Genomic DNA, 27,160 nt, shown 5'->3' on the forward strand with positions numbered 1-27,160 from the left:
TTCCTTCTTTATGCATACTCTGGTAAAAAACCCTGTGCACGCCACTGGTAGTAGGTAGTTGTAGAGCTTTTTGGGGCAGCTTTTCCGGGGAAGCACTACCTCCATGCTTATATCTGCCGCTAAGCAGCATTGCTGTAAAGCTGTGTTCCGGTCTGAAGGTGTAATTAGAGGCACATGAGGCTAAACCTACGGCGGTTGATGGACATCACGTTGCAGGCAGCAGGACGTGTTCCTCGCATGCCCTGTGAAGTATTGCTCTGATCACACCCGCACTCGTCTTTCTCGCATATCCGCAGGTTGGCTGTTAGAAAACGCTTAAGAATTAGTCAATTCTCCTTTTGAAAACCGTTTTTTTGTTGTGCAATAAAGTGAATAAATAAATGACATCCGTTGGGCTATCTCCGCCAATAAATAAATAAATATATTACGACAATACACACATCGCCATCTAACCCCAAAGTAAGGGATATGGGTACTAAGATGACTGATGAATATTTGTATGAATAATATACACAAATACTTACAATATACAGATGTTTCTATAATTTTTTTTTTTTTTATTAGTGTTTTTACCTACACTTGGAGGAATTATCAATTTTATTTATATTATAATAGCAAGTTAGATCGAAACTGCAACGTTTCCTACTAGATGACGCTACAGTCGCTATAATGGAAATAGATGGGAAAGGCATATAATAATTTTCGGCATCGACGGTAGGAGAGCCGTAGCTTAATTGGTGAAAACGCTCAGGCCGCGATTGCCCGAGAGTCGCAGGTTCAAATCCTGTCGGTTCCGAAAATTTTTATATGCATTTTAAATTTATAAAATATACAGATGAACACCCAGACACTGAAAAACATGCATGTTCATTACACAAACATTTTTCCAGTTGTGGGAATCGAACCCTCGGCCTTTGAAAGCAGGGTCGCTGCCAACTGCGCCAGTCGGCCGTCCAAGTTATCTTTCATTTCAAAAAAAAAATTAAACGTTTCATTTCATAGTAAAACTTTTTTTTTAAATCCATCGGGAACGTTACCCTGGTGCGGTTCCGGGATGATATGATACTCCTTTGTAATAATAAGTTCGACTCTTTGGATAGAACTTTACAGTAGTTTATTGTCATTCGAATCTTGAATTCAATGACATTATCTGCTTTTGTTTTCTGGTATGTATAATAGCTCACTACGAAAAGCCAGAAATCAAAAGAAGAAGAAGATAGTTTTAGCTATGTTTTGCTACATTTCATGTTATATTTCACGGGATACAGAGTATCAACGTCCAATTTGTAAATTATTAAAGTTTACAACATGACATTGGTTTTTTTCTTTTCGAAAAGTTGCGTCATCGAGCACATCGCGTTAATGAATTAAAGATTCGCCTACAGATTATGTAAATGATTGAGATAGGCATGTGCTTAGTTATTGATCGCGATTAAACTGTACCGATACGAAGATAACGAATTTGATATTGAATACGATTTCATTATCTGTCGTTGAACCTTTCCTTTATCTATATATGGTACCTACTTTCAAAAGTGCTAACACATCAATAGCCTATAGAAGGTGTGCTGTGGTGATTATGGAGAAACCCAATGCGATGTATTTTTTTTATAATGTTTCAAAGAAAATGAGAATTAGTTAGTTAAAAGCTAAAATGTAATATTTAAACTTATCTTAGTTTTAAGCTTAACCCTTCAGGAGACGTGGCTACTGCCACATGACATTAATTTTGTAAACTAAATTGATATAGATTTTAGTTGCTATTCGAAATCTTTAAGGTTAATAAGTATGTCGGCATATTGCGCGGCAGGCCATACGGAGGACTAGCGTTAATGTGGCGTAAGGCAGTCTTTACGGACGTAACTATTGTGTACTGTAACAGTGATAGATTAAATGTTATATTTTTTTAAGGGCCTTAAAGGACTTGAATCTATGGCCCTGCAGACGGGTTGATGATCAGTAGATGGTAACAGTAGCAGTAGCACGGAAGACGCTGCTGGCCGCTCTCCGCTATATTCACATGAAAATGAAAATGAAAAAAAATGAAAAATTATTTCTATTTATTTGTTATCTAAATTTCATTACAAAACAATAGGCTAAGACCTCCATTTAAGTGTGGAAAAAACCTGTAAAATAAATATAAAGTTTACACATATACTAATAACATGACTAACTTATTACATAAACAATTTATTACATTTTATAATTTTATACTTTTATTTTGTTTAGAATTTTTCAAAATCAATCATGCAAGCATGCAAATCTGTGAGTGTGTGCGTGTTAGTGTTTGAGTGTGTATGTGTGTGTTTATGTGTGTGCTTTTACTTTATAATCAGGAAGAGAGATTCTGTCTCATCGTACGTTAATGATTTTAACCAATTTGTTACTGTTTTTTACAGTCATGCAGTTTCAGTGGATAAATATTCAAAACTCTATTTATTCTATTATACAGCAGACAAGATTGTTTCTTTAGTTGCCTAGAGGCATAGTTAACTTTTATGACACCCGAAGGAAGAGTGGTGACAACTGTATTCTGATCTGCAGTCACCACACGGCAAGTAGAACTGCGTGATATTACGGTTCTATATAAAATCATAAGAGTTCTAATTGATTGCCCCATGCTGCTATCTAAGTTTAATTTTTCATGACGATTAAAACTCCCTAATCGCCCCAAACTTGTTTTCGCCGCAGTTTTTCCATAAAATAAAACAACAAATAGCCGTCAAATAGATTAAACCCTTGATTAAAACATTTATCCCTGAAAAACGTACAGTTCCAGTTCAATAAAAAGCAAAAAATGCGGGTGAAGCCGCGGGCAACAGTTTGTCTATCATAAATGTAGGATCAGCGAACCAAAAAATGGCATTAATTTGGCAGTTCCAACGTAACAGCGATATATCTTCAGTGATATGATAACATTTAGATATTGATTACTATACTGACATATAAGGTAAAGCCACCTAATTCCGCGAAAGAAAAACTTAAAGGCACTTAAAAAAAAATATGCAGTAGGTATACCTTTCTCAGGAATTGGCTATTTTTATCAGTAGTTGGGTTTTTTACTTTCGAAGTAACCTAAAAATTTGTCAAATAAATAAATGAATGAATGAAAACACAAAAAAAAACACATTAAACACAAACACTTTTATTGCACACCATAAAAAGTTCATAAAAATGAAAATTATAATAAAACAACGTATACAATAAAAGCCTCCTGTAAGGTTTTCCGTCTTAAAATGGGGTACTGTCTATAAAATAATTAAAATAAAATGTGATTTAAATTTAAAATAAAGTATGGATAAAAGTCCTCATTCCGATGCATTTACTTCCGAATTTCGATATAAAAAATATAAAGGGAAAGAAGCAGAAATAATTCAACATGATACTTTTTAAAACTTAACTGTTTTAATTGATTTTGGTTTCTAAATAAGTCTTACGTAGTCTTCATATTATACTCGTATGATTAATACAATGATATCACAATATTATAGCATAAATAACATTATTAAGATATTGTAATACTAACTATAATAAAGAAATCTTAATTGAATGCTATGTTTACGTATGCCTTCTTTTGAACACTTTTCTGAAAATTCTATTTACCAAACAATTTTTTACCCTCATTGATTTGGACGCCTAAGCGTACATTGGAATAAGGTGTTCTTACTCAACTTTAATTAACTTTTCATGTATTCAAATCCGAAGCCAGAAGTGCTTATATATTATAATTATATATATTATAATACAGCCCTAGGAATTCAAACGAAAATGAAATGAATGAAATTGCTATACCGTAGTCATCGGCAAAAGGAACTGACTTAAATATCTGACATCTAATGCCGTGTTCGTTTTAAAACTTATTTTCACGTTAATTTCTTTATAAAAATTCACAAAAGTTCAGTGTTTTCAATTGAAAACCACTCGGAATAAGGTGCCTTTACCTCAAATTGTACCTACTCATGATTTGTTTAGCCCGCCAATAAAACGCCGGCGGCTACGCTACGCTTCGCACCGTCAGAGAATTGAATCATCACCCAGTTTAGTGGAAGGCTGCGTACAAGGAAGACTAGTGCGGATTTTAGCAATTTAAACCTCCAAACATAATAAATAACTTACGTACACACAAGTGTTGCTTTAGACGTAAAAGGTATGTTGATATTTTTATATTATATGTTCTATTGTAAATTAGATAAATAGGTAGGTATGTTAGCTAATATTTTGATCGTAGGTTTGGTGACCTTATCAGCTGGTTTGTTTACAAACTTTTTGCTACACATCCGTATTGTTTTTATTAACATTTTATAAATCAAATTCCGCCGTAGGAAACTGTTCAAGTTTCGTTTGGAAATCAAACTATTATAAAAACTTGTTAGTTGAATGAGTTCAAATGTTTAACAAAAACTAAAAACTTAAATATGGTTTTTGAGACGATCGATGGTCTAGCTGCGACAACTTTGAAGAATGGAATATTCGAAAAAACTATTGCCGTCGCGCTAAGCCTGGACTTCCACATGTCTTCTCCCGCAGAGTGCAATAGGGATAGTTGCAGCTCAGACCGATTTTACCCATAACGATAATTCAACGATATAGATGTTTCTTATTCCCGTTTTAATAAATTGTGGCATGAAGATTTTAGCAAAGATAACTTTTATTTTTCTTTAATGTTTTTTGGTTTTTGAGTCCACTAACCTAACTAAAAGGTGAATTTTTGATAATTTTAGAGATCCAGATTTTCTAGTTGTAGTAGTTGTTTAAAGAACTGATAGCGACATGTATTGTCTTCACTACACTTTGATATAACGAAAGGAAAACATTGATTAAGAGGTACAGTTAGGAGACAAAAAGCGAAGAAGGTACGCCGACCCCGGAGCATAATCAGAAGATGTTGATGTTGTTGATATTTTAAAAGATGTAAATGCTGCCCGCAGTATATTTCTTATGCCACGTACCTTGAATTCTGCGTAGTATTAGACAAGAATGCAATTTTGCTAATATTTATTCGTTTATATATATTTTTTATTTGTGAACTCACAAATATAGCGATTTGGATTTTATCATATACATTATAGTTATATATATTATTAAAATTTACATAACATGCTGAACCGTCGTATTAGGATAACTTTTTCCTGTAATGACAAAAATATAAGATAAATAAATAAATATATTATTTGGATATTATTTCCACTTGTGCGCCAATGCTATGAAAGGTGGTAAAGCTGTTAATGACAAATTTTTGTCCTTTCCCCGGGGAAATAATTGTCTCCTGTCCATGCTAGACGTGCAGGTACGAAATAGGAGAATAAATTTATAAGGAGGAAACCGCCCAGGTATAATCCTTTTAATCTTTTGTCTGGACCAAAAGCTTTTCTCCACCGTGATAATTGTCCCCCAAATCGGCAAAGTACCCCTTCCTTTGATTGATGAAGCGATCACTAGAGCTGTAAGAGTTAGAAAACTCTCGCATAGATACCGGGTCTAAATAGAGGTCATGCCAATCTCGCGCCAAACGCTACGCCGCGCGGCCTTGAGGTGAGGATTTTGACTGGCGTCCCTGATTAATCCCGGAGCCCGGTGTGTGAAAAACGCCGCCAAGTTCAGTTGTATTTGTGCGCTTAAAAATAGGTTTAGCTAACTTGTCTGTGAAAAATAAAAAAAAACGTATGTGTACTTAAGTACACGCGTTAAAAATAAGACTTCTTTGGTGTAACAAGATAAAAATATTGTTATATATAATAATTTTATCTTACGCCTTATTCGACGTTTGTATAGTAAACGACACTAACAATAGAAAAAAGGTATTTAATACATTGAAAGTGTTATTTTAACGCATTATCTAGGTGTCTCATTATCGGACCACCAAGTTTCGATGAACATCAAAAATGCCCGCAGACTTTGGCAATTCAAATTGTACACTGTCAAACCTATTTTTGAAAAACTAAAATGTCGACTATAGCTTACTAGGGTGTCGGTTTTTGTGACGGAAAAAATTACTCTAATATTTTTACATAACGCGCCAAAAGAAACAAAACTTAAAAAAAAGTGTGCTGGCGGACGATGTATTGTGGCGAAGCTACACTCGGTATCGCGACTACCTTCATCCTGTTAAAATTGTGCAACCATGTGCGCGCGCATTTTTGTTACATCGTCTAATTTCACTCCCATGATTTTTTCCTAACGCCGCTAAAGAAGTATAACTTCAAAAGCTCTTATTGTAAATGTTCAATGATTTTTAACCTAGTTTTCGCCTCTTCTCGTAATACATGAAAGTATACTAAATCATAACGTATTCTTTAATTTTGTGGGACTTCTGTAAATTTGGTATGCGAAAATAAACCTCGACTGCGAGCGGGCAAATCTTGTACTTGTACAAAGGCCACAGATATCACCATACTTTATATCTACCTATTATAATTATCTACTCGAGTTAAATAACTGATTATTTATGTCATTATGTTTCGGATATACTTGGTAATACATATATTGTATTATTATTTGAGTGTAAATTTTTGCTTATCTTCTGCTATCAACTAGAATCATAAACAGCTGATATACAAGTTCTTTGCGAAACAACCCAATTTGGTTTGGCGCAATCTTGGAAGACTCCGAATGACGTAGATAGGTAAGCTACGTGTAAACAAATGTTCTATAAAAAGATGCATATAAACGGTTTTTTGTTTTTTTTTTAGAAAACTCCAGTATATTTGCATATGGGTACAAAAAAAAAACTCAGAAAGCCCTGTGTTTACATTAAAACTAACAACTTCTTTTTAACTTGACTGTTTGTGAAATATTAAATGTTCAATATTTTACATAGATACTCTATACTTGTACGAGTAACTAATCTGTAATGTAACATCGGCAACAGTGCGCGAATCACGACCCGACTATGCAACGTTGTCCAATCACATGTATTTGGTGTCACAGTGTAATGCCATTTGACAGAAATAACATGATTTATTAGTTTTTTGCACGAAGTAAATTAATTCTGAGATTTGAAAAGTCGTTGAACCGTTAAAAGGCCGCGAATTTCTGGTTAATTTTTATTTAACCCTGTATCCGTTATAAACGTCGTCTGCCTACCGTGCTCAGAAATGATTGTCTATCTGTGCCGGCTACTACTCACTAAGTTAAATTAAGTTTTTAAAAATTGTATTTACGTTAATTACACGTTTTACGACTTTGATAATAATTTTCTTTAACTTATTAAATAGATAGATAGATACGCTTTATTGCACACGATAAAGAAAAAGGTAACTTAATAAATTTAAAGACATATTGGTAACTATATATATATATATAAAAGGCAAAGGTGACTGACTGACTGACTGACTGATATATCAACGCACAGCTCTAAACACCAGACGGATCGAGCTGAAATTTTGCACACAGATAGTTATTACAATGTAGGCATCCGCTAAGAAAGGATTTTTGAGGGTAAATGGGGGATGAAAGTTTGTATAAAATCCTTCATTTATCAATTTATTGTTCAAGTTAATTCCATAAAGCTCTGATTTTAGGTTTGCGATAAAAAAAAAATACGTGTTTCACATATTCTAAAAATTCTAACTCCAAAGGCATAAAAAAGGGGATTCGTATTTTTATATTCATCAGCAAGAATTTTTTTTAAACCTTTGTAGTTAAAATTTACCAAATCAAAGATTGAACTTAACGTGAGCGAAGCCGCGGGCAAAAGCTAGAATACAATAATAATAAAATAAATTTACTTCGACAATACACACATTGACATCTAGCCCCAAACTAAGCGTAGCTTGCGTTATGGGTACAAAGATGACTGATGGATATTTGTATGAATAACATATATAAATACTTATAATATACTGATAAACACCCAAAAACTGAAAAACATTGATGTTCATCACAAAAACATTTTCCAGTTGTTGGAATCAAACCCACGGCCTCGGGCTCAGAATGGATGTCGGCCGTCAACTATGGTGGTCTTCTGGTTCTTCTTTCGATCCTTCGATCACTTTATGCAATAATATTCAAAACTCTCTAAAAAAATCCTTTATTTAAAAATAAGATTTATTCTAAGCTGGCAACACTTATTAATCAATATATTGACTTGAAGACATCAAGGTCGCGTTTAGTCGCCATTAAAAAATCTTATGAAATACTAAGACGCGTATGCCAATGGAACTACAAATAAATATATATGTTTATTAATAATATGTGTTTTATATTCAATCATGATATTCTTGATGTATTTAAGTACATTAGCTCATGATATTGTACATACGTAATAATTTGTTTAATGTTTAAACGTGTATGTTGTATGTGTGCTTACTTAATAAATATATAAATTATATTTCGGCTGTGATAAGTCCTCGATCTATGTCCTATATGTCAGAAATCTAACTTGATTTAATGCAAGAGACTTAAAAATATGAATTTGCTAGACAAGCGGAATAAAGTACGACAAGAATGACCATCGACCTTTGTAATTATATACAAAATTCAGTGTCTCTCCTGAGGGATTTGGCAAGCAGTCAATGAATACCTCTGTTATGCGATATTTTTAACCACTACCACAGTTTTATCCACTCTAATAGCAGGGATGCACTGGTGCATAAATAATATACGTGTCATTAGACCGAATAAAACTTCTCCATTTCTCCATTACTGGGGCTTGGTAGGTGGACCAGTTGGTAAATTGTACCTGAGGAATAGGCCAATGAATATAATTGTGGGAGCAACTTTTTGTCTCCTGCCTATGCAGCAGTCGGGATTTTTGTCGTGGTATTCATTAATTTATTTAGTTTATACTTGTTGACGTTTAACGAATGTACAAGGCCACAAAAACGCGCAGTTAAAATATATCGCTACAAATATAATGAGACGGACATTTTTCACGTCAAAATTGGCACTTTTAGGAAAATAATAATGGCAAATGATTTTTGTTTTTTTTTAATTTTATTTTTGTTATAAGCAATTTATGTTCATTGTTATCGTTTAGTAAGTAAAGTAAGTTGTGGGAACTTCATTGGTTTATGTGATAAAAATACGTCAATACTCTTATGTACAATAGTACTGTTTGTTTCCTTGAAAAGCTAATAAATAAATGAATCACTAAAGCGAATTTAATTTGTCGCACAACATAGCACTTGCCCAATTGACAGAAATAGAGCCATTGCCAGAAGTGAGTACGTAGAGACCCTAATAGTAAATTGCTCAGGTTGGAATTTTTGTTGGGGACTTTGCTATTAGAATGAATGGATTAGTAGTCCTATGGCCTCACTTTAAACCCTGAAAAATCTCAGGCGATTATTATTGGTAGCGGAACCAGATCTCAAGAGTTAACGGGTTTTCTCTACAGCCCACAGAAATTAATAGTTTTATAATTCTGTACTGTGACAGCGTTAGAAATCTGGATGTTACTATGGATTCTACTCAAATCACTTAAAGGAAGTCAGCAGGACAACTTTTCTTCCAATTGCTACAAAGATTTTGTTAGGACAGACTCTCCTTCTTTTTTTATTCTGGATAACGCTGACGCAAGCTATGTAAACTTAACTGACGATCAGTTTAATAAACTTGAGAAACTTCGAAACAGCATTCGGTTCATATTGTGGTTACGTAAATATGACCATGAATCACAATATATTTCCCGTCTCAAATTGGCACATTCTTTCTATTCTCTACTGTGTGTTGTTTTTTATTTTTCTCAACCTTATTTAAAGGAAAAATTTGAATTTTTCGGTGGCCCAGGTGAAGTTCTCCGTACTGCAAGGAAACTCATCTAAAGGGTGCCTTCACATAATTCATCTTTCTTCCACCGATCTTTCACTATTCCGGCTATAAACCTTTGGATAGGCACAATCAATAATCATTTAAAGATCATTTATTTTCCTTATCTTCGGAAGCTTAGTCATGCCTATTCCCTTCTGTTTGGTGGTAGGGTCACTACACACGGACAGACTTGACGTTTCAAAAGTGCTTGTATTAGGCCTACTTGAAATAAATGAATTTTGAATTTAGGGATAGACAATATTTTATTGCTTAAAACGCACATAATTTAGAAAGTTAGAGGTGCGCGCTTGGTTTCGAATTCGGCCCGCTGAAAGTGTAGCCGAAGTCTTAATCGCTGGGCTATCACCGCCTAATATCTTCATTAATGCAATATATTAACTCTTTTCGCATCCGAATAAAGCTGTCACCAAATTTTTGCCTTTCTCAGAACAAGGACAGACTCCTCCTGCTTAGTATTTTATTTAATTAAAGCTGTACTGCGAACATGCGATTTCTATTTTAAAACAAATCTATTCAATGTTATGGGACTATTGCATGCACATAAAGAATGATTATTATTATTTAAGAAGTGTTCTTTTCTCAGCTCTTAGCTGGTTTTAACTGCAGGTCCGCCAGCCTTAGCCCAGTGAATGCAACGTGTGTGTTTTATGCTAGAACGTTCTTACTATTCTACATGTATTAAAAATTATTTTTAATCTATGTAGAAGATTATTGGTAATAACCCCTGTGGTAGTGAGAACGATAGGAACCACATTTACTTTGTTTTGTTTCCAGCTTCTTTTAAGTTCAGTGTATTTGCAAATTTTTTCACTTACCGTTTTTTACTTTTATTATGGGTGTTAGGAACTACAATATCAATAAGGTAAGTTTTTTTTTTTCAACCTGTTAATTAAATTATATCCAGTTCATTACAGTGTATGGGTGGGTCCTTCCTATCTGTAAGAAGAGCACGGTCCTAATAAAGTTAGTGTATTATGTATTTTCTAGTATCGTTTGTGGGGGCATATATATTTTTAACTAAGATGTAAGCATGTGCTTACCAGTGCAAGTTTTTGATAAATTACGTTTGCGACTTGGTTATTATGTCTGTGAGTGTAATCTGTCTGAGTGAGCTTTGTGCCCCTTTTATGTATTTCTGATTGAAGTGTTTCATTTCTTTTTTTTTGCATATAATCTAATGTCATCCATATATTTATAAGTTATGGAATAATAGTTTCTCGAAGCAAGTGTGACACGGGATTTAATGCGAGAATAAACTACAAAGGGCCTACCTTTCATAATATGTATTTGTCGTGATGCAAGGGTGCTGGAACGGTCACTTACCTGTAATGTAGTTTTCCAAAGTGTGTGCGCAAAAAGTTTTCAATTTTTGGATTAACTTTATGGATCTCTAAAACTTTTATCAACCAAGAATGTGGGATGCTATCAAACGCTTTTGTGTCATCTATGTAAGAACAATTAAAGTTTCTATTTTTTGCTGTAGCATGTTTATGAATAGCTTTTAGCTTTTCTTTACATACCATGTGACCTCACTTACATTATTTCTGTTCGTCTCCTATTATATTCTTGTGTTCGATGTGCAAGTTGATTATAATTGTGATTGCTGATATTTAAATTGAGGAAATAGTCCGTAATCATGTGTTTGGTTTGTGTTGTGAAGATAGTGGTGTGAATTTATTTTAAGGTGGCATGTAAGTTATTTCTGTTGCAATAAATTCAGGTGTAATTTGCTGTCAGAATACATTATCAGTAAAAAATGATGCTGTAGATTTGCATTTAAAATAGGGATAGAAGGTGAAGATGGTAGTGATGGTACGATGTGTGTGTAGATAGTGCTTGGATTGCATGGTTTTATAGGGGTGTTCGTCATGTTTATCAGTCTGTCGTAAATGACTTCGGCTGTGGTATTTGGGTAGCGGGTAGGAGCCCGCCTGTTCATTTCCTTACCACTTACGGTTTGCATGCTGAGACACCCAGCGTCCACCACAGGTGCGCTCTGGCGGTTGACCCCGGGTTGCGTCCTATAGGTTTTCTTTTTAATGTTAAATAGGTTTCCAGAGCGCGTTTGCCACGCTAGTTTATAAACAAAACAAAAATGCTCATGTCTCTCTAAAAATTGTTGTCATTCCAATTCGTACCAATATAATATATTCTGGTTGATTTAAATGTGTTAAAAAGGCCACCATTCTGCTTACTTGCAGAAAGCCAACATGACGGAAAGCGATGTAATCCTGAACGAAATTCTCGAGAGAGTGGCTAAAGAGCAAGGCTACGAAGATTTTCAATTGACGTCAAAACAAATATCAAGCGGCGGAGCTAACTATACAAGCTACATCTATCAAGCTAGTATCACAGCACCAAATAAAGAAGAGCTCAAGCTATTTGTTAAAGTAGCTGCAGCTGGCGAAAAGATGAGAGAAACTTCGCCATTTAAAGTTTACGAAATCGAAAGCTACGGATACAACGTATTGCTAAAATCGTATAAAGCTCTCGAAGAAAAGCACAACGTTCCCAAAGAGCATAGATTGGCTACCCCAAAATTTTATGGAACCAGCGATGTATATCTTCGAGAAGCAGTGGTCCTAGAAGACTTATCAGCATCTGGATTCACGACGTATGACAGGTTCCAATCAATAGACTGGGAATATGCGTCTAAAAGCGTTCAGAACTTAGCGAAACTCCACGCGTTATCCATCGCTTGGTCAGTTGAGGATCCGCAAGGGTTTGAAAACACTGCCATCTCATCATTGACAGACAAGATGGAAGGCCTCTTGGCTTACTTGAGCACAGTGATCATGAATGCTGTCGAGGTCACGAGGGAGGAGAATAAGGAACGTCTCTCGAAATTTGCAAAGCAACTACTGGGAGATAAAAATTACCTCGTGGGGCTTTACAGACCCATAAGGCGGCCGGTGATTGCTCATGGTGACTACAGACCAAGTAATTTAATGCATAAGGTCCAGGAGGTGAGTTTTAGATAGTCATGTTTAGATTTGTTTAATATACAATTTTTAAACTTATGGATGTCTAATTGGGCATAACATTTCAGTTAAGGTATTTCCAATTTCCATACACCTTCGTGCCATCTTCGAAATATGAAATTAGATAACAACGGACATGTACCGCATGTATCCGTTGCCGTGTTTCAACCTGGAGGGAGATCTATCAAAACGCTGTCTTTTGACGTTTTTCGGGTTACCAATTGGGATCCCAACGTCCATTGGTCCTGGGGCTATTTATTTATATTATTATATTTTATTTATATTCTTTATTTGTAAAAAAGATTCTTAAAAAACAGGATGGACCTTTCAACGTCAAAGTCAAATTATCTTTATTCAAGTAGGCCTTGTAGATGGCACTTTTGATGCGTAGGTACACTATGTAATTTTGCCTTTGCGTGCTGTGAAGTCAACACCTCAGGATGCATCAGTGTCGCAGTAAAATGCGCTTATAATATTTTGAGAATTCATGATACACTATTACAATCAAAATCAAGGGCAATGCGACCTCTTGCGAATTAAAGCTCTGTTTCTCACATAATTCACCAAGTGAGATTGAACTCAAGACGATTTAAAAACGTGCAATTTCTCTTAGGACGGCACCGTAGTAATTGTCTGTGTGGACTACCAAACGCTACAGCGAGCAAATCCGATCTTAGACCTGATGTATTTCATCTTCAACGGATCAGACAAGAGCTTCCGCGACCAGCACTACAAGCAGACCCTGGAGTGCTACTACGCGGAGCTACGCGCCGCACTCCGGAGGTTTAGCCTCGACCCCGATGAGATATATCCCAGGGAGGACTTCGATTATGAGTTGCAGAAGGTACGTGTGGCTTACAACAAGGGATCCATCTTTGATTGGTAAAAAAGATATTATCCTACGAATCCTACTAATATTATAAATATTAAGGTGCGGATATTTGTTACTTAATCACGCAAATATGGCTGAACGGATTTGGATGAAATTTGGCATGCATGTAGCCTTTGGCATGACTTTGAGATCATGGGCTACCTTTTATCTCGATTCTTTAAGTATTTTCCGAAGAAAAATTCAAAATTGTTTGGTAGACAGCTTTGAAATTTGGTATGCATGTAACCTCTGCTATGGAAAATGTTCAATGTCATGTTCTTTCTATACCGATCTCTCAAAAGTTCCCCTGGTAGGATTAAAAATGGTTCACGAACGAAACTATGGAAACAATTCTGAAGTCCACGCAGACGAAGTCGCGGGCAGCTAGTAATATATAAACTAAAAGAAGCCCGACTTTCAATTTAGGTAGTGTACATTATTATTTCTACCATAGTGTACATTACATACTATTTCATTTAAGAACCAAAATATTGGTAACTTCACTAATTTATCACTGTGATATATTTTTACAATAAATAGTTCCATTAATGTTTTTCAGTGTCCGGGTGTTTATCTGTATATTATAAGTATTTATTTGTATTATATTCATAAAAACATTTATCAGCTATCTTAGTACCCATAACACAAGCTACGCTTATTTTAGGGCTAGATGGCGATGTGTGTATTGTCCAGTATATTTGTTTATTAAGTATTTATTTATATTTGCAACAATGAAGATCTGGTAGGTATTATATATTAAATAAGTAGTATTATATAAGTAGGTATTCATTTTCAATAAGAATAAAAAAAAATGAAAAAATTGCAGGTATTGCCTTTAGGACTAGCAACAGGAATGTACTGCCTGCAGCTCACAACAGTGGAAGAACAGGATGCTCCGCCGGTGTGCAAGGACATCGCGATTACTGACTTCACCATCAACCCGAGCACCCTGTTTAAGAAGCGACTCAACGAAATCGTCGACGACTTCATTGCGATGGGCGTTATTTGAAAACATTAATTAAACATTAAAAAGTGATTGGCATAATAATTTATGTAGTATTATGATTTAATTATTTTGTACCGATTATAACAATAAACTAATTAATAATTTTTGATGTTGGAAAAGAGCAACTGCTGAGTTTCTTGCCGGCTTCTTCTCGGTAGAATCTGCCTTCCGAACCGGTGGTAGAGTCACTACACACGGACAGACTTGACGTTTCAAAAGTGCTTGTATTAGGCCTACTTGAAATAAATGAATTTTGAATTTTGAATTTTGAATTTTGAATAATTTTGAAAGTAATATTTTGTATCGAATCATATCCAAATTGTTACGAAAAAATATTTGTGTTTTGATTTTCTCACTTCATGTGCATGAGCCGCCACTGGCTTGACCCGCAAGGTAAATTACTGTTTACCTACTCACTTGAAAAATTCTATTTTTTTTTAAATGATGTAGGTAGAGATAACTCTGACGAAGAAAGCCGTGCTATGTCACATGTGTCGCACGTCTACTGTCATTAATTTACTTTTAAATGCAAATTTATTTTACCAAATTTTACATTTGGTTAAATTAAAAGTTAATTATAATATAATAATAAATGGAGAATTACTAATGGAAGATTCCACAGTTTTTCTGGGCATGACCCTAGACTGTAAGCTTCCTTAGGGTACCCATATATACACTAGCAGGTAAACTATGCTCGGCTGCCAAGCCCGTCAGGAAAATTAGACAGATAACTGATGTAGAGACAGCAAGACTTGGTTACTTTGCGTACTTTCATAGTTAGATTTCTTACGGGATCTTATTATGGGGCAAAGCTGCTGATATTGGAACTATATTCATATTGCAGAAAGGAGCTGTACGGTCAATATAGGAACTTAAATCATGTGAATCCCTCCGTGAAAAATTGTAAGAAATAGGTATACTTACGGTAGCCTCACAAAATATTTATAACAATATAGTATTTTTAAGACAAAACATTACTCTTTATAAACGAAAATTGGGTATAAACAACCGCCATACTCGAAATGGGCAAAAGTTAAGGACATCTGCATATCGTTTGCGAGAGGTGCAGAAGTCATTTGTGAGATTGAGTAGGTATATGCTCTTATAATATGATTTCCAAGGTTTTGGACCTGTCATTTATTAAATGAGATTGATTAAATGTGTTAAAACACATTTAATCAATCGTGGTTACTATACCTACGATTGATGAATTTCTTAACGACAAGGCTGCTTGGAAGTAGGCTCCGCTCTCATCTCTTACAAGATAGTGAGTTTAAAAGATTGTAAACTGTAAATGATGTTGAAAAAGAGTAATCTGCTGAGTTTCTTGCCGGCTCTTCTTGATGCAATCTGCCTTCCGAACCGGTGGTAGAGTCACTACAAACAGACTAGATTGACGTTTCAAAAGTGATTATGAACTGAGCCTACTCGAAATAAATGAATTTTGAATTTTGACACTCCTTTGACAAAATTAGGATAACAGTTCGCACGTTCCACCGTTAAAGCAAGTTATATTTAATTGCTTAAAACGAACAAAGAATCCGAAAGTTAGCGGTACTTGCCGGGGATCGAACTCGGTCATTCCCGTAAGGGAAGCCGAACCCTAACCACTAGGCTATCACCTCTACATACGGAATACTGTGAAAAGAATAGCACTAGGTATTTATGTACTTTTACAGTTTGTAGTACTTTTTACTCTAGAGATTTGCGTACAGCCGAGTTCAACATTGTTTCACTAACATTTTACAAATATAATATCCGTGTGTTATCGCTTATCTCGTCTTATCATTGATATTGCACAATAAACGGATTGCTTTTTTTAACTCGATTTTAACATTCAATTCAATATACTAACAATTGTTATCAATGTTATCATAAATTGATACGTAACTAAAATTTTAAAACAATTCTTTGAAAATCTCTGACCTCTGTATTGGCACTAGAATGTGGCATTAGATATTAAGAGAATGGAAAGATTCTCTTTAGCCTTACGGTATCAAATCTGCCTTTGTATGTACGTTTGGTTAAAGGAAAAAGGTATCTTCGTTCAGACTGGTAAAAATTATGCATAATCTGTGGTCGATATAAATCGGAGTAGGAATTCAAAATTACAGGAACCCAGATCAAAATGGAAGGTCATATAAAATGGCGGGAAAAAAGAGGTACTTACAGAATACAGACAGAAGTGAAGATTTAAGAGTTATCTCTCGAGTTAAAGAGATAACTCTATAAGAGTTCAGATAGATTGATGTTGAGTTTATTATGTGCTTTGTTGTGATAAGAGATACCTACTAAAATGATTAACGCTGTAAGATATGAATATGGGGTCCCTTTTACTTGTGACACCTACACGACTTCTGTCAGCCTATCTATAAGTTACTGAATTTTTGTTAAAAACCCATCTTTTTACATATTTTTAATGCAATTATTATACAACTAAAGCCTATTAATACGTTACCATGTATACTTGCTGATAAAAAGAATAAAGCTGCAACATGCACTTATAAACGATGCGATATATAGTTTCGTACACGTCGAGTAAAATATTCAAATATCCCTTTTTACCAATATTTTTACTGGTATTTGTATGTATACCTATGTATGCCACGGCTACCATGATAGAAAATGATCTAATAAACAAAAAAACACAATTTCTCTTACAGCACCACAATGGCGGAATGCAAGGAAGTGCTCAACGAAGAGCTCGCGAGAGTAGCTAAGGAGCAAGGTTACGAAGACTGTGTAATAACGTCAAAACAAATATCAAGCGGCGGAGCTAACTACACCAGTTACATCTATCAAGCTAGTATCACAGCGCCAAATAAAGAAGAGCTCAAGTTGTTTGTCAAAGTAGCCGCGGTTGGCGAAAAAATGAGAGAATTCGGACCATTTCGACTTTTCGAAAGCGAAAGCTTCGCATACAATAAATTACTCAAAACGTATAAAGCAATCGAGGAAAAATACAGCGTACCAGAACAGCATAGATTGGTTACCCCAAAATTTTATGGAACCAGCGATGATTATCTTCGGGAAGCAGTGGTCCTAGGAGATTTATCAGCATCTGGATTCACGACGTATGACAGGTTCCAATCAATAGACTGGGAATATGCGTCCAAAAGCGTTCAGAACTTGGCGAAACTCCACGCGTTATCCATCGCTTGGTCAGTTGAGGATCCAGAAGGGTTCGAGAATACCGATACAATATCGGTACTGCATAATTCGGAAAGCACCTTGGCCTTCTTTAACACGGTGGTCGCGAACGCCCTCGAGGTTACCAAGGAAGAAAATAAAGAACGGCTCTCGAAATTCATAAAGCATATATTGGATGATGAAAGTTACATGGCGTCGTTGTACAAACCCATAAAGCGGCCAGTTATGGCTCACGGTGATTATAGACCTAGTAATTTAATGCATAAGGTTAAGGAGGTGAGTGTGATCATACGTACCTATATTATTTTTGTTATTCATAATGTCAGCCTATGGACTCCACGGCAAAAAATAGTTTTTTGTAGGAATTTTCACTCTCTCTTGTTCCGCTTATGTCAAGCGGCCCCTCTGAATTGGTCTGCCCACCTAGTGGTGAACCCATTAAACCTGCGAGATCGCTAAAGTGGGCACTTTAGGCTCTTTGGACTCAAACGTCCATTGGTCTTCCGATCTCCTTAAATTGAGCTTTATTTGGTTGTCGCGGATAACGCGTAATTTGATTTTGGTAGAAAAGTCGTTTTCTCGGCGAAAGAAAGTAGTTTAAGGGTAAAATGTTTTCTAAATTTCACAGAATATTATACTTAGCTGGGGTACGCTATATTGCAACCTGATGAACTCCAACCTTCCAAGTATGTGTCGATTTCGATTCCCAGCAAAAACTTTTGTGAATTTATATTTTTAAAATGGTTCCAGCCCGGCAGGGTGATTACGAATCTCGCGACATCAATCCGACGGGCGTAAATCTTGCAATCACTGCTGTCAGACGTCACTTTTCCATACAATAAATAAACAAAAGTGACGTTTGACAACAGTGATTGCGAGATTTACGCCTGTCGCATTGCTGTCGCAAGATACGTAACCACCCTGCCGACCGGTAAATAAACTATATCAAAATTATAAAATACTGCAGAACATAAAGTTTCTTCCAGGATGGCACCTTAGAAGTGATCTCCGTGGACTACCAAACGCTGCAGCGAGGGAATCCGATCATAGACTTGATATATTTCATCTTCACCGGATCAGACAAGAGCTTCCGCGACCAGCATTACAAGCAGACCCTGGAGTGCTACTACGCGGAGCTTTGTGCCGCGCTCAGGAGGTTCAGCCTCGACCCCGATGAAATATATCCCAGAGAGGACTTCGAGTACGAGTTGCAAAAGGTATAGTTAACCGTTTAACGATGGAAAATACAGATTAAATTAGTAAAGGAGTTTATTATGGTTTTTTTAGTTCGAAAAAGTGCATTTCACTGGTTTGTTTTCTTATAAATTAAAGTAAATTTTGTTAAATATGAGCTCAAATTATGTCCAAATTTTTTTTGTGGCGAACTTAGGTGTGTTCAAACATTAATTGGCAACAAAGGGTAAACTATGTAAAACATTTTGAAAAAAAAACAGTTCTTCACCTCATCGAAACCTACGCCAGACTTGTATTTCTACTAAACCCATAAAAGACAATCTAATGGATCTGTATAAATCATTGGTTTGTTTGATACGCCTATTCTAATAAATTGTTTGTTGATTATGCTTTTTTTTTCTAATGAAAAGAATGGTTGGAACTCGACTAATTATGACTTAAATAACTTGACAGGTGCTATAAAAATTAAAGAGACCAGAATTCACAGAAACACTTGGAGCGCTGTTATTTTTTTTTTATTTTGGCAAACAGCGCATAGAAACTTCTTTATCCAACTAATTATCAATCGAAATTTCCAATCATTAATCGCATGTTGACCTTAATCGTAGTGTTTTTCAAAGATAAGTGGATTTGTCATTTAGCACAACAAGAACGGTAACTTTAAAGGTCATGATGAGTCAAATTGGTCCTCAAGGTAGTTACCTTGCTCAAATTCCAGACCCTAGTAACGAGACTGGTTGATACCGCGAAAATAGATCCTCTAAATTTTTCGTTACCTTTGTTTACTGTTTTTAATAATATGAAAAATTGTGACTGTTTCAAACATTTTGTTGCCTAACTTAGGACTGTCGTAAATTAATATACTATGCAAATGTGCAAGATTTTTTTTATTAATAAATCTTGCCTCATTAAAGAAGTTTTAAAATAATATTTTTCTTTAGATATTGCCTGTCGGACTAACCACAGGCATGTTCTGCCTGCCGCTAGTCACAGTGGATGAACAGGATGCTCCGATAGTCGGGAAGGAAACGGCGTTCACTGACTTCAACATGACCCCGAACCCCCTGTATAAGAAGCGACTCAATGAAATTATCGACGACTTTATTCAGATGGGCGTTATTTGAAAACACTAAAAAAAAAGTTATAGAGTTTAATGTAAAATCATTATTGTTATAAATATTGTATAATTTTGTATAAACTTACCGATAAATTAATTAAGCTATTTTATTAGATTTTTTAGTTTTTTGGTTTTCAGTTTTTAAGTTTTTGTCTTGAAATATTATCTTAGTTAACACTAATAAACTAATTAGTTGAATCTTCTTTTAACTAATAGACATAATTCTGATTTAAGTAAAAATTAAACCAACATTAAAAGACATGGAAATAAAACACGCTAAACTCGGACAAGATATGTTGGTCATTTATTTCACATTAATCTTTCCTTTAATATATTTTTTTTAAACTATTACCACTTCGGAAGGAGTCATACCTATGTCATAGAGAAAAAGTGGCGGAAGATAGGTAGGTACCTACTCCAGAGCAACCCTTCTTTTCAAATATCACATTTACAATATTTCATTATTATTATTTCTTGGTATTTTTATAACACATATTTTATACTTAAAGCCAACTTGCTTTTAAAATTATTTAATAAAATAGTATTTATGCAAAGTACCTACTTAACTTTAGTATTTCGGCCAGCACCTTCAGTAACAAACGTGAAAAACCAACTGTTTGCTGTTAGTGCAGAGATTGACCTTTTTTGACAAGACACACCAGTTTAATACTTTTCGACATCACGTGGTTTACCCATTTCCGCAAAGCATTAATTTAAAGTAAGTATAATGACACAATTGTATAATGACAATTGTGTGTATAGCTAATAATAATTTGAGTATAACGTATGATGACTTTAACAACAATGTTTTATATTGAATTCACTTACTCTAAATATTATTTTTAAAATATAATTCCACACCTGTATACTAACAGTTGTGTATTAATCATGTACCAATAAAAATGTGAGGATATTAATATTAACTTTAAATATACTTTTACAATAGGTAAATAATAATTAAATATGATAATTATCAAGTTGTTACTTTCAATATACCTATTCTAACACACCCGTGTAAATCTAAATGAGTATTTAATTAAAGGATTGTAAGCTTTTTTATCCCTCGATGAATTTGCGCAATTGAAAATATTATATTTCAATTTCATAGTTTCATCATAAGGTAAAAGAATACATTTATCTAATAAAACTTTTCTGTAAGAGTTCAGTCCTTGTAGTTTTACTTCAACTTGGACGAATATGCAAAACCCGAAACAAAAAGCGGTGATAGTCTAGTTAGTAGGTTAGAGCTACGGCCTCCCTTTCAAAGGGACCGAGCTCGAACCCCGACAAGCTCCCGGTCTCCAACTTTTCGGAGTTATGTCCGCTTTTAATTTATGAACTATCACTTTCTTTACATTTTACCGGTGAAGGAAGACATCGTTACGAAACGCCTGCCTGTACGAATGCCTTAGTCTCCAAAACGTTCTCAACGTGAAGGAGAGCGGTGTGTGAAGTCTACCCACCCGCACTTGGCGACTGGTAGACTACGGCCACGTAAAAACAGATTGGTGGTATGGGGCTTATTGCAACTGCCATATCTTATGACTGATATTAGACTTACGACTTTATTAGACGTAAGCTTGTAGAAGTCCTATTATAGTATTTAAGGACTATGTCAACGATAAAAATGCTTGGGTATAAATTATTGCTCAAGCCAGGTTGCTTCTTTAATAGTTTTAAAGGACAATGTGAGATGGTGATAGCAAAGAAAAAATGGCAAGTTTGTTGTGAGCTTCTCAGACCAGGACTCGTTTGGAACGCTCGTAGCTTAAGTTGACGAATTAACCGATTCAATGCGGTGGACTATTTGACAAACTTTCATGCCTGGCTACGAACAAATGTTTCGTGGCTCCTCTGGGGCGCCCAACGCCAGGCACTTTGATGGCTCCCCTAAGGCGCCTTCCGCCATGTATTGTAATGTATCGCTTTTTTTGTTGTTTCCACTTGCTGTAAGTTTAGTCGCCAACCAAAATCGAACGTAAGCGGTTTTATTGTTCGTTTAGTGTATAAAAAAGTGATTATCTACGTGTATTAATGGAAATGGAAGGTAAGTGACTCATTTATGTAAGGTGTTGTAAACCTTTTTGTAGTTTTCATTGAATTTATAAAACTATACTTATTTCTTTTCTAGTCTGTCGACAAAATTTAAATTCATGATAGATTTTTTATTTAATTACATTTATTTACATAAATTTAAAAGATTTACAATTCAGTTTACGCACTTTTTATTTTAAACAAAAAGTAGTTACAGAAAAATTCGTCGTAATGCTCACAGCAAGTTTTTTTTTTGCTTGATATAAACATATATTCTTTTTTGTTCTAGAATTACCAAAAAAAAGAAAATATATCCCAGAATCACAACTGGAAACGCAATGTGACACTGACTACGAGTTTGTCGAACAGGCTTATTTAGAACAAAATTCCCAGACTTATGATGACTGGGAACCTGGTCAAGAAAATGAAGATGAAATAAATTCTGCGGCGGAAGGTACAAAAAAACCTACGAAAGATTGTGCAACGTACACAGAAATATCCACCAAAGATATTTCAACGTTTACTGAAAATATAATGGTAGAAGATAAAGAACAATTTACGAGTACAACCGTCGTGGATATTCACGCCTGTAAATATTTTGGGAAATTCGTATCTAACGAGTTACTACGTTTTAGTATTAATGAGAGATATATTATAATGCAAAAAATTATAGAAACGCTAAAAAAATAATTTTATTAATAAACCATAAGTTTTAAATGAAAAGAGTTTTAGATGAAGAGAGAGAGGCGAGTTAAATGAAAAGCATCGGTTTTACATAATATTAAGGTTTATTTATTAACATTGTGCAATAATATTACATAATTGTACTTATTTATAAGGTAGATTTTTACTATAATCATTAAAAAGACTGATTTAGTAATTACTAATGAGAATTGTTTGTTATAAGTATTTAAAAATCTTCAATTAAACAAATTATAACATATAGTGTGTGTATTAATTGAAATCATGAAATACCTGCAAGCTAAAAATATCATAAATATTAAAAATTTCTAATACATTTGTTAATATTTATGATATTCTCGGAAGCATGGGGTGAGACATAACCCTGGGAATTCTGGGCAATCAGAACAACCATACATAACCAAGTTTCTTTTTTTAGTTTTGCTATAGCATACTCTGCATCGCTTTCTCATTGTCCTTCCACCACTCTTAGTAAAAGTACTAGGTAAATGTATTTTTCTTTCAACAAGGGATCGTTGTGGCACGGTTGGTGGCTTTAATAAATTTTCTAATACACTTTTTCTAAAATCATATAATTCTATATTCGATTTGCTTATTTCTCGATATAAAAGAAAGCTATTCACCAAACATATTTGGATTAAATGGATTATAACTTTTTTATACCAACGTAAGGTTTTGTGTTTGCAGGAATAATAACTTAAAAGCTGGTCGTGCCTATCAATTGCTCTCATGTATTTATTGTACTGAATTAGTACATCAGGCTTATACTTTATAGTGCGTATTCGGCGACTATTAGTCCCTTTGTAAATGCTTTTATGCTGCGAGCTCAAAAGCAGCACTTCGCGTTTATCCTGCCATTTGGTAACAACAATTTTTTTGGAATTGTGAACAATACAAGATTCACCGGTGTTTAATTTTATATTAATTAAAGTGGGATTACCAGCGCGCTTTGCTCGTAGTGTACCTGTTACGTACGTGTTTTTATCTAAAAGCTCCTCTGCTAAACCAACGCTGCTATAATAATTATCAATATAAAGTGAATGGCCTTTATTTAAATATTTTTCTATTAACAACATTACTACTTTTTTTACATGATTTTTTCCACCTACCAATTGATCCCCAGAACCAGCATATAAATGAATTTTTATTACTAGGCCATTCATGTCAGCTAACATATATAATTTAATTCCATAACGATGGACTTTCCCTTTTAAATACTGGCGGAAAGAAAGACGTCCTTTCCACAAAATCAAGGATTCATCTATTGCAACATTATTGGATGGGTAATAAGTTGTGGACATTGTTTCGTTGAACATATCTATTAACGACTTTACTTTAAAAATACTTTCCGGCCTCATTTCATCTTGGACATTTAATGCTCTTAATATTAAATAAAACCTGTCCCTAGCCATAAATGAATGTGGGCTTAGGCGCATTAAATAATGTCGAGACCAATATTCGGCCATTCTATTAACTTTCACGGTACCCATAAATAAAATTATGCCAATAAATACCGTGAACTCCTCAAGACTTATCTCCTTCCATTTTGTAAAACGAGCTTGTGCGGTGCGTGCTGCAATCTTCAATTCATTGCCGCACTTGTTTGTACAGTTTAAAATTAAATCAATGATACGACTATTGAAAAATAAAAAGAAAAAATCTATCGGTGTTTTTCCACTCATGTTATGAGGCGGTAATAAACCAGGTGTGCCCGTAAAAGGAATCTCGGCCATATTCGAGGGGTTTCCATTGAACCAATCGGTAGTAGGGGCTTCCTCAGTTGTATTTTCAACGTCCTGTTCTAACTGATCTTCAGCACAAACGGCTTCTTCATCTTCTGTGTTTTCATTTACCAAATCTTCCAGAAAGTTATCCACATCCTGTGCCAAAATCCCATACAATTCTGCATCACTTATAATAGCATCAATGCATGGCATGTCTGATAAGTTTATATGGCTGGGAGACATCATTCCGGATAACTCCATAGATATGAGATCCCAATTTGACGGGCCAGGTTCAGGGGATGGAGGAGTAGCCATTTTGGTTAGCAACTGAAAAAAATAGTAGAATAAGTTATCTAGCAGTCAACACACTTTATTTTATACGTTATAAAGGTGTTGTAACACAGACGAACACACACACAAACACACACACACTCTCTCACACAGATATACATTCTCACATTCACTGTCATACACAAGCACACACACATACACACTCACACAGTGTTTGTACATGTGAGTGTGTATGAGTGTAAGTGTTTATCTGTTTCGTCGAATGTTATGTATTTAAGCGCTTATGTGTGTGTATGTGGTGTTTGTGTGTCTATGTATGAGTCTGGGGGTGTTTGTCTGTTCATTTGTTTCAAGAGAACACCTTACATAGGGTACCTATCTTTCCGCTTAACGTAGAATTTTAAGTGTTTTACCTCTTACTTAACATTGTGTAGTTAAAGACAGAATAATAAACGAACAATTTAGAAAATTTTGTATTTTTTTTAGTTCTGAACACTGGTCACGAAATGGGATTTTTTCCAAAAACCATAAAATGTTCAATAACTCAAGACTGATTTATTTTGGCATATGAGTGTTCCTACAAAAGTTGTAGCACGAGACCTGTGCTACATGCCCTATCTAGGTTTTCCTCTAACATGGAATCACTCTGTCCCTCATGTTAAATTTCAAAAAGCTCATGTTAAATTTCAATGATTGAAAAGACTAGAAAAGAAAAAAAGAACATTGTTAAAAAAACTCACCTTGTAAAGTCAAGAATCAAAACAGAGTCCAAATTACTAGCCGGGGTAGTCACTGAAGCAAAATCTCGAAGTCCAGATACACAGTCCACAGTTGTTAAAAGGCAAACTAAGAGACTTCAGAAGCGAGCATTAAACGGTCACAACGTGCTTACGTCTGATCACCATAAATAGCAAAACAGAAGTAAACGAAAAAACATCATCGATAGTTAAGTAATTTGCGCGTGAGAAACCTTGTTAAGTGATTTATGGCACCGACTTCTTTTGTTTTTAGTTAAATAACATCTTTCCCTAGCCCATCAATAAAAAGGGTCGGTCGGCACGGCATATTAACAATAAGCAGTAGGGCAATAAAAAGCTTAAAAATCTTTAAAACATCTTTGATATGACTGCATAGCATAACAACAAAAGATAGTGCTTTTCTGAGAATCGTTTTTGTTGTTGTTTCTCACCAAAAATAAACTAAGTACATTGTCTTGATACCTAAGGAATGCAATTACTAGTCCGGTTAAATTTGGACATACTTCGAGAAACTACCTAGTTATTACCATAAACTTGCAAAAGAGCATATCCACAAAGCAAAAAAAGTGAAAACAGATATTTTTTAAATATTTAACTGTCATGATTAGTGCTATTCGTTTGTAACCCTTAATATTAAATAACATTTAAATAACGCTTAAAATGGTTTACCATCCCCGAAGAGTGTGAAATCACGCTACACCTTAAAGCGATTTCTCTGGAAAGGATCTACGTGATAAATAAAGACACTAATATTTTTAGAACACTGAAATATGTACTATTGATAAATTTAAATTAGTCAGTTTTTTGGTTTCAAATATTGGCTCCTCTGGGGTGCCACCCGCCATGCACAAAAGTTACCTTTCATAATTATTGTTTCTATTGAAAAGGTTTACAACATCTGAAATGTCTTTTTTCACGCTATATCTTGAAACTAATACTAGTATCGTAATCTACGTGACAAATAAGGAAACTTTCATTTAGGGCTAGCCTCTGAATAAAGCTTTTTTAGCGGAGTTTTACAGGAAAACATTTTGGCTCCTCTCGGGCGCCACCCGCCATACACAAAAGATACACATGGCGCCTCTGCGGAGCCATCCGCATTGAATCGGTTAAGTTATCGCCGTCAACTCACTTCTATGTCATATTTTACATGTAATGTACGCATCTCTGTGCCTATTTGAATAAATAAATAATCGACTTTGACTTTATACTGCTATAAGAGTTAGGTAAACAGGAATTTACCGTGCACCCCCTTATGGGTCAAGCCAGTGGCGGCTCATGCACATGAAGTGAGAAAATAGAAAAGCAAATATTTTTTTCTTACAATTTGATACAAATATTACTTTCAAATATTGTTATGCGGTTATATACCTGCCTTCGTAAGCCAGGACAATTAGCTAGTGTACAAATAAAACACGGTGTTTTATACAGTATGCTGTTCATTTTATTATCTCAGGAATTATTTTCATATTAATATAATATCATAGTTTCATTACAATGGATATTTCCCAGCGGGTAATGACGAGCGCCGGTACGCCCTAGCTGACCGGCCCCTATTACG

At 34.9% G+C, this 27,160-nt stretch overlaps 3 protein-coding genes across 5 annotated transcripts; 2 read left to right on the forward strand and 1 right to left on the reverse strand.

Moving 5' to 3' along the window:
- Nucleotides 1-4,009: 4,009 nt before the first annotated feature.
- LOC120633254 lies at nucleotides 4,010-20,158 on the forward strand. Of its 3 annotated transcripts, none has more exons than XM_039903417.1 (4): nucleotides 4,010-4,147; nucleotides 17,293-18,055; nucleotides 18,766-18,996; nucleotides 19,915-20,158. In XM_039903417.1, exons 2-4 carry the CDS (start codon nucleotides 17,300-17,302, stop codon nucleotides 20,095-20,097), a joined length of 1,170 nt encoding a protein of 389 aa, XP_039759351.1. In that variant the 5' UTR covers nucleotides 4,010-4,147; nucleotides 17,293-17,299; the 3' UTR covers nucleotides 20,098-20,158. The 3 variants fall into 3 exon arrangements, with proteins under 3 accessions (XP_039759351.1, XP_039759350.1, XP_039759353.1); XM_039903416.1 differs by lacking the exons at nucleotides 17,293-18,055; nucleotides 18,766-18,996; nucleotides 19,915-20,158 and adding exons at nucleotides 11,973-12,737; nucleotides 13,366-13,596; nucleotides 14,450-14,700 and having other exon boundaries at nucleotides 4,014-4,147; XM_039903419.1 differs by lacking the exons at nucleotides 4,010-4,147; nucleotides 17,293-18,055; nucleotides 18,766-18,996; nucleotides 19,915-20,158 and adding exons at nucleotides 9,141-9,160; nucleotides 11,973-12,737; nucleotides 13,366-13,596; nucleotides 14,450-14,701.
- Nucleotides 20,159-21,877: 1,719 nt separating this feature from the next.
- LOC120633114 lies at nucleotides 21,878-23,067 on the forward strand. Its single transcript, XM_039903225.1, has 2 exons — nucleotides 21,878-22,137; nucleotides 22,414-23,067. The coding sequence occupies exons 1-2, from the start codon at nucleotides 22,125-22,127 to the stop codon at nucleotides 22,812-22,814; spliced, it is 414 nt and encodes a 137-aa protein (XP_039759159.1). The 5' UTR covers nucleotides 21,878-22,124; the 3' UTR covers nucleotides 22,815-23,067.
- A 60-nt stretch (nucleotides 23,068-23,127) lies between these two features.
- On the reverse strand, nucleotides 23,128-26,707 carry LOC120633113 (piggyBac transposable element-derived protein 4-like). Its single transcript, XM_039903224.1, has 2 exons — nucleotides 25,582-26,707; nucleotides 23,128-24,877 (listed from the first exon to the last, which is right to left on the reverse strand). The coding sequence occupies exon 2, from the start codon at nucleotides 24,863-24,865 to the stop codon at nucleotides 23,147-23,149; it is 1,719 nt and encodes a 572-aa protein (XP_039759158.1). The 5' UTR covers nucleotides 24,866-24,877; nucleotides 25,582-26,707; the 3' UTR covers nucleotides 23,128-23,146.
- Between the last annotated feature and the right edge of the window lie 453 nt (nucleotides 26,708-27,160).

Source organism: Pararge aegeria, chromosome 21 (assembly GCF_905163445.1).
Source record: "Pararge aegeria chromosome 21, ilParAegt1.1, whole genome shotgun sequence".
Classification (NCBI taxonomy): Eukaryota; Metazoa; Arthropoda; class Insecta; order Lepidoptera; family Nymphalidae; genus Pararge; species Pararge aegeria.